Source organism: Pyrgilauda ruficollis, unplaced genomic scaffold (genome assembly GCF_017590135.1).
Source record: "Pyrgilauda ruficollis isolate IOZ18807 unplaced genomic scaffold, ASM1759013v1 scaffold248, whole genome shotgun sequence".
In the NCBI taxonomy this organism is placed as follows: Eukaryota; Metazoa; Chordata; class Aves; order Passeriformes; family Passeridae; genus Pyrgilauda; species Pyrgilauda ruficollis.
In genome coordinates, this window is record NW_024523800.1 from 49,842 (window position 1) to 56,758 (window position 6,917).

The 6,917-nt window shown below is 53.3% G+C and overlaps 1 protein-coding gene across 2 annotated transcripts; it reads right to left on the minus strand.

Moving 5' to 3' along the window:
* Positions 1-4,837: 4,837 nt before the first annotated feature.
* On the minus strand, positions 4,838-6,519 carry LOC121355278 (pro-glucagon-like). 2 transcript variants are annotated; one of them, XM_041470555.1, is made up of 3 exons: positions 6,423-6,519; positions 5,584-5,730; positions 4,838-4,922 (listed from the first exon to the last, which is right to left on the minus strand). In XM_041470555.1, the coding sequence occupies exons 1-3, from the start codon at positions 6,515-6,517 to the stop codon at positions 4,913-4,915; spliced, it is 252 nt and encodes an 83-aa protein (XP_041326489.1). In that variant the 5' UTR covers positions 6,518-6,519; the 3' UTR covers positions 4,838-4,912. The 2 variants fall into 2 exon arrangements, with proteins under 2 accessions (XP_041326489.1, XP_041326488.1); XM_041470554.1 differs by having other exon boundaries at positions 5,584-5,733.
* Between the last annotated feature and the right edge of the window lie 398 nt (positions 6,520-6,917).

Sequence of the window (6,917 nt, forward strand, 5' to 3'; positions counted from 1 at the left end):
TCCTTTGGATAACTTCTGTCTCTTACTGGTACAAGAGGGATGCTCTCCATGGTGGGGTAGCATTAGGAGCATCTCAGAAACTGGGATGAACCACACCTGAGCACTCAGGATAACACAAAGGAAAAGCTTCCTATGCTCCATTTTCCCATCTTTTTTGAGGGTTGTTGTTGGGCTCTGCCACCAGCCTGAAAGCGGTAAAATCCAGAAATGTCTCTTTTTAGTCAGCTCCAATGACCATAAGGGAAGCTTAAAAATAAAATCGCTGGTGGTGGGAGCAGCCAGGTGAGATGTGGAGCTCTGCACCCCCAGAACCCCCGCCCTTGTTCCTCCCCTTCCCCTCCTGTCCCCTCCCTGGACTCTGGTTTTTCCTTCACCCCGTCCTTGCAAAGCCTCTTTGGAGCTGGCAGGGAAGTGGGAAGTGCCTTTTCCTCCTCCTTTTCCCTGCTGTTTCACAGGGAGAGGCTGGGAAGCAGCAAAGGTCCTGAAGCTCTCCCCACATTCTGGGGGCTTGGGGGGCTCTGCTGTCCCCCTGGGGTGTGTGGTTGAGTCTGGGGGCTGTGGAGCTGAGAAGGGAGAACATTCCAGAGGAAAAGGTGCTCCCACAACCCTTGGGAGGCTTGGAACATGCTCCAGCCTCTTGGAATATGCAGCTGGGACAGGGGCACCACCACTCCTGTTCATCCCACCCATCTGGGAGCATTTTCCTGCATGGAACCACCCCAAAAGGACAATGGCTGGGGAAAAGAAGATGTGGAATTGCTCTGTAAGGATGGAGGTGCCACCTCCCCAGGCAGGGAAAAACTCCATCTGATTTGATGGATGGGGATTTGGGAAGTGGAGTTTCACTCCTGCCAGCCTGGGATGGGCAGTGGCCGAGCAGGAAAAGCTGCCTGGGGCCTTCAGGAAGGAGAGGAGGCAGAAAGATGAAGTAAGTTCTGGAGAAAGGGAAAGTTGGGATCGGTGGGATCCTACGCTTGGACAAGTTTGGTTTTCCTGTTTTCTTTCTCTCTCTGGAAGTAGAGAGGCAGGGCTGGGCTCAATTTCCATCCAGGGGAGGGAAGGAAGGAAGGAAGGAAGGAAGGAAGGAAGGAAGGAAGGAAGCTGGCTTAGTATTTTGGGAGGAGTTGATATTTCCTTGTGCAGGGGAAAACAACACGGAGGGAAAACTTTCCAGAAATGGCTTCTGGAGCTGCTTTAGGGATAAACCCAAAACGTCTTTGGAATGACCCAGAAAGTGAAATCTGACATCAATCCCCTCCCACTTCCCCCTGGACCCTTCCAGACTGTTCCCAGAAAGAAATCCATGGGCATGGGGACGACAAAGGCTGTAAACAGGGAATAACTCAAACAGGGAATAAACGAGGTGCTGACACTTTCTTTGTGTTGTTTTTGTGCTCTCTGTGAAAATTCTGGAGATGTTTCTCTTTCTGAGAGGCGGAAATAATTTTATTTATTTTATCTCAAGGGAGTTGGGGAACACTCTGGGCTGGAAATAAAACCATGGGGGGGAATTTTTAGTTTTTAAAAGTATATTTTATTTTATTTTATTTTATTTTTATTTAGAATTATATTATTCAAAATGAATATATTTTAATTTAAAAATGATTTAATTTTGAAATTATTCTAGTTTTGCATTATTTTTTCTAAATTATTTAATTTTTAAACTACCCTATTTTAAAAGTATTATCTAATTATCATACTTTTTTTTTCAAATTATTTTATCTTTAAATGATTCTATTTTAAAAATATATTTTTTTAAATTATATATTTTAAATTTAATTTAATTTAATTTAATTTAATTTATCTGTGGGAGTAGCTGTGTCACACATGTCCCCTGTGCCAACCCTGGCTGTGCTGGGACTCCAGGAATGCCTTGGAGAGGTGAAATTCCCCATCCAGAGCTGTTGCCTCTGCTGCCTTTCTGGGCTTTTTATTGGCCCACTTGCCCTGTAATTAATTAGAACTAAATTAACTCCAAAGAGGTTCTTTGGATCCAGGTTAAATTGGAATAATTTAACACCAACAAGGGAATTACTGCAAGGTTTTTCCTAAATTTCTTTTGGCCCTGGTCAGTGGGGTCAGGTGGGCACACCCTGGTTATCCCTTTTATCCAAAACTTGAGGAATTGAAGGAAAATGAGGCACCAAGTGGGGAGTCAGGGGCTCAGAATCCATGGGGCCTGTGTGGGATCCCAGTGGGACGCTTGGAAAGGCTGGAGACATCAGGAACCAGCTGCAGGACTGAGCAAAGGTTTTATTGGCATTTAGGGAAAACTGCAGGGAGAAGGAAGGCAGAGAGAAATCCAGGTTGGAGGGATGGCTGATCCATGGGGGCAGATTTCAGGAGGAGCTCCCAGGGACCACGGGCTGGATCGGGGAGCTGGGAATATTTCTGTGGAGCTCCCAGGGACCACGGGCTGAGTCTGGGAGCTGGGAATATTTCTGTGGAGCTCCCAGGGACCATGGGCTGGGTCTGGGAGATGGGAATCCTTCCCCTGGAGCTCCCAGGCACCATGGGCTGGGTCCAGGAGCTGGGAATCCTTCCCTTGGAGTTCCCAGGAACCACGGGCTGGGTCTGGGAGCTGTGGGTGATGGGTGAATCCTTCCATGGAGCTCCCGATCCCAGCAGGCGAGGAGAGGCCCAACCTTCCCGCGTGGATGTGGCTGGAAAGCTGCTGCCTGGATTTGCTGTTAATTGTACCTTAAAAACAAACCCCAAAGAGATTCAGAGGATGGGAACTCCTGCTAAAATCAGAGCTGGGAAAGGGCAGGGAGGGTTCCCTCGCTCAGGGAGGAGCTGCCCCTTGGGAATGGCTGGAACAGAAATGCCGGTGATCCCAGGAGGGTAAGGCTGGAGTGAGGAGGAAACAGCCCCTTCCCATCCCATAATTCCAATCCCACCACAAATGCCTCCATTTTCCTGACCTTATTACAAGAGACCAGAGGATCCCCAGGAGCTGTGGGGCATCAGGAAAAGGGAGTCCAACCCTGCCTTGGCACCAGATCCACAGATTTCATGGAATCACAGAATGGTTGGGGTTGGGAGGGACCTCAAAGCTCATCCCACCCCACCCGTTGCCATGGGAGAACACCTCCCACTATCCCACGCTGCTCCAACCTGACCCTGGACACTTGGAGGGATGGGGCAGCCACAGCAGCTCTGAGAAATCCATTCCAGGACTTCCCCAACCTCACAGGGAGGAATTCCTTCCCAATCTCCCATCCATCCCTCTGCAGTGGGAGCCATTCCCTGTGTCCTGGCACTGCTCCAGGTCCCTCTCCAGCTCTCCATCAGGATCAGGGTGGTGGGTGGTTGTTTCCCAGCACAATCCCACCCCTCTCCCTCCTCCTGGCACCTCTTTGTGTTGATGAGCCAGTGCACGAAGTCCTTGGCCTTCATCCTGTCCAGGTACCGCGTGAAGTCGCTCGTGAAGGTCCCCTCCGAGTGTCGCTTGATGTGGGACAGGAAGCTCTGGGAGTTCTGGGGTCCAAACAACTTCCATCTGCTCGGGGTGGGAGGAGAAGGGAGGAAAATGGGGTTTAATGGTCACCCCAGCAGCATCCTCCCCCAGGGCATGCCCAGGGCAGGGCTGTGCCCTCCAAACCCTGTCCCTGTGAGGATCATCCCCCAGAAAAGATGGAATAGGGCAGAGGAATAAATCTGGATTACTGCATATGATTCCTACAAATCAAAAATAATTCTTGTTTCAGTTTCTGGAGGTTTGCCAAGCCTGGCCTGGATTTCTTGGCATCCAGTAAATACACCCAGTGTCCTGTCCCAAATCATCCCCCTCTGTCCTGCTTGGTGGATCCCAACCTCCACCCTCATCCCTACTGCCCACATCAGAGCAGGAACGTGGGGCTGCTCCGAGGTTTGGATCATCCTCTACAGCTCCAGGGTGAATTTGGGATTCACCACAGAGGATTCCCAAAAGACTTTGTGCCATTGGATGTGAATGGGGCTCAGCCCCAGCCTGGCTGGCCTGGGGCAGGTTGTCTCTGCTGTGACCCAGGCAGGAAATCCCGGGATTCCCTACAGGGAATGTCCCTGCCTGGGCTGTGGGGAGCCAGGAGGGAGTTTGTTTGGATCCATACAAAATAAATAGGAACACTGGAACAGGGAGAGCTGGGACAGCCACCAGGAGTGGAGAGGGATAAGCTGCTCCCACAGCCCTGCTCCACCCAGCCGAGGCACCAAGTGGGGAGTCAGGGGCTCAGAATCCATGGGGCCTGTGTGGGATCCCAGTGGGACGCTTGGAAAGGCTGGAGACATCAGGAACCAGCTGCAGGACTGAGCAAAGGTTTTATTGGCATTTAGGGAAAACTGCAGGGAGAAGGAAGGCAGAGAGAAATCCAGGTTGGAGGGATGGCTGATCCATGGGGGCAGATTTCAGGAGGAGCTCCCAGGGACCACGGGCTGGGTCGGGGAGCTGGGAATCCTTCTGTGGAGCTCCCAGGGACCACAGGGTGGGTCTGGGAGCTGGGAATCCTTCTGTGGAGCTCCCAGGGACCACGGGGTGGGTCTGGGTGCTGGGAATCCTTCTGTGGAGCTCCCAGGGACCACGGGGTGGGTCTGGGAGCTGGGAATTATTCTGTGGAGCTCCCAGGGACCACGGGGTGGGTCTGGGTGCTGGGAATCCTTCCCTTGGAGCTCCCAAGAACCATGGGCTGGGTCTGGGAGCTGTGGGTGATGGGTGAATCCTTCCCTTGGAGCTCCCAGGCACCATGGGCTGGCTCTGGGAGCTGCAGGTGATGGGTGAATCCTTCCATGGAGCTCCCAGGGACCACGGGCTGGGTCTGGGAGCTGTGGGTGATGGGTGAATCCTTCCATGGAGCTCCCGATCCCAGCAGGCGAGGAGAGGCCCAACCTTCCCGCGTGGATGTGGCTGGAAAGCTGCTGCCTGGATTTGCTGTTAATTGTACCTTAAAAACAAACCCCAAAGAGATTCAGAGGATGGGAACTCCTGCTAAAATCAGAGCTGGGAAAGGGCAGGGAGGGTTCCCTCGCTCAGGGAGGAGCTGCCCCTTGGGAATGGCTGGAACAGAAATGCCGGTGATCCCAGGAGGGTAAGGCTGGAGTGAGGAGGAAACAGCCCCTTCCCATCCCATAATTCCAATCCCACCACAAATGCCTCCATTTTCCTGACCTTATTACAAGAGACCAGAGGATCCCCAGGAGCTGTGGGGCATCAGGAAAAGGGAGTCCAACCCTGCCTTGGCACCAGATCCACAGATTTCATGGAATCACAGAATGGTTGGGGTTGGGAGGGACCTCAAAGCTCATCCCACCCCACCCGTTGCCATGGGAGAACACCTCCCACTATCCCACGCTGCTCCAACCTGACCCTGGACACTTGGAGGGATGGGGCAGCCACAGCAGCTCTGAGAAATCCATTCCAGGACTTCCCCAACCTCACAGGGAGGAATTCCTTCCCAATCTCCCATCCATCCCTCTGCAGTGGGAGCCATTCCCTGTGTCCTGGCACTGCTCCAGGTCCCTCTCCAGCTCTCCATCAGGATCAGGACTGGGGTGGTGGGTGGTTGTTTCCCAGCACAATCCCACCCCTCTCCCTCCTCCTGGCACCTCTTTGTGTTGATGAGCCAGTGCACGAAGTCCTTGGCCTTCATCCTGTCCAGGTACCGCGTGAAGTCGCTCGTGAAGGTCCCCTCCGAGTGTCGCTTGATGTGGGACAGGAAGCTCTGGGAGTTCTGGGGTCCAAACAACTTCCATCTGCTCGGGGTGGGAGGAGAAGGGAGGAAAATGGGGTTTAATGGTCACCCCAGCAGCATCCTCCCCCAGGGCATGCCCAGGGCAGGGCTGTGCCCTCCAAACCCTGTCCCTGTGAGGATCATCCCCCAGAAAAGATGGAATAGGGCAGAGGAATAAATCTGGATTACTGCATATGATTCCTACAAATCAAAAATAATTCTTGTTTCAGTTTCTGGAGGTTTGCCAAGCCTGGCCTGGATTTCTTGGCATCCAGTAAATACACCCAGTGTCCTGTCCCAAATCATCCCCCTCTGTCCTGCTTGGTGGATCCCAACCTCCACCCTGGTCCCTGCTGCCCACATCAGAGCAGGAACGTGGGGCTGCTCCGAGGTTTGGATCATCCTCTACAGCTCCAGGGTGAATTTGGGATTCACCACAGAGGATTCCCAAAAGACTTTGTGCCATTGGATGTGAATGGGGCTCAGCCCCAGCCTGGCTGGCCTGGGGCAGGTTGTCTCTGCTGTGACCCAGGCAGGAAATCCTGGGATTCCCTACAGGGAATGTCCCTGCCTGGGCTGTGGGGAGCCAGGAGGGAGTTTCTTTGGATCCATACAAAATAAATAGGAACACTGGAACAGGGAGAGCTGGGACAGCCACCAGGAGTGGAGAGGGATAAGCTGCTCCCACAGCCCTGCTCCACCCAGCCCCCGTACCTGGACGGCTCCTCCAGGTCCTTGGGAGCCACCTGCCCTCCGGCCGGGATGAGCACGGCGAGCAGCAGCCCGGACAGGTACAGCCACCGCACCATCTGAGCTCCTGGGGAGGCAGAAATCCAGGGAATTCCCTGGCTGCAATTGCCACCGAGCCCCCACGCCCTGCAGGAAGCCCTGGCAGCACAGCCCGGGACTGCTCCACGTGGGACAGCCCCTTCCCGGGGTGGGGGCAGCATTGGGGTGACAAACCCATCCTCACCCTTCCCTGCGGGCACACGGCATGCAGAACGGCACCCAACAATAAAGCTGCAATGAGCTTTATCCCAAACCTCCCTTTTCTGTCTGGGGGTGACATTTCTGTCCTGGAATTATCACCGCAGTGCTGGAGAACTTTCCCACTGCTTGGAAAAGCACCTTCCAGATGAGCAGGTTTATTCGTATTTTACATTCCTTATTTTTGCCAGACACCTCAGAAATTCTGCAAGAATAAAATGC

Bases quoted from the DNA above. Each gene is read 5' to 3' on its own strand.
- LOC121355278 (XM_041470554.1), bottom strand. From the start codon at position 6,517: ATGGTGCGGTGGCTGTACCTGTCCGGGCTGCTGCTCGCCGTGCTCATC. The intron at 5,734-6,422 runs GTACGGGGGCTG...TCCCACCCCGAG, and splicing joins GACCTGGAGGAGCCGTCCAG to CAGATGGAAGTTGTTTGGAC.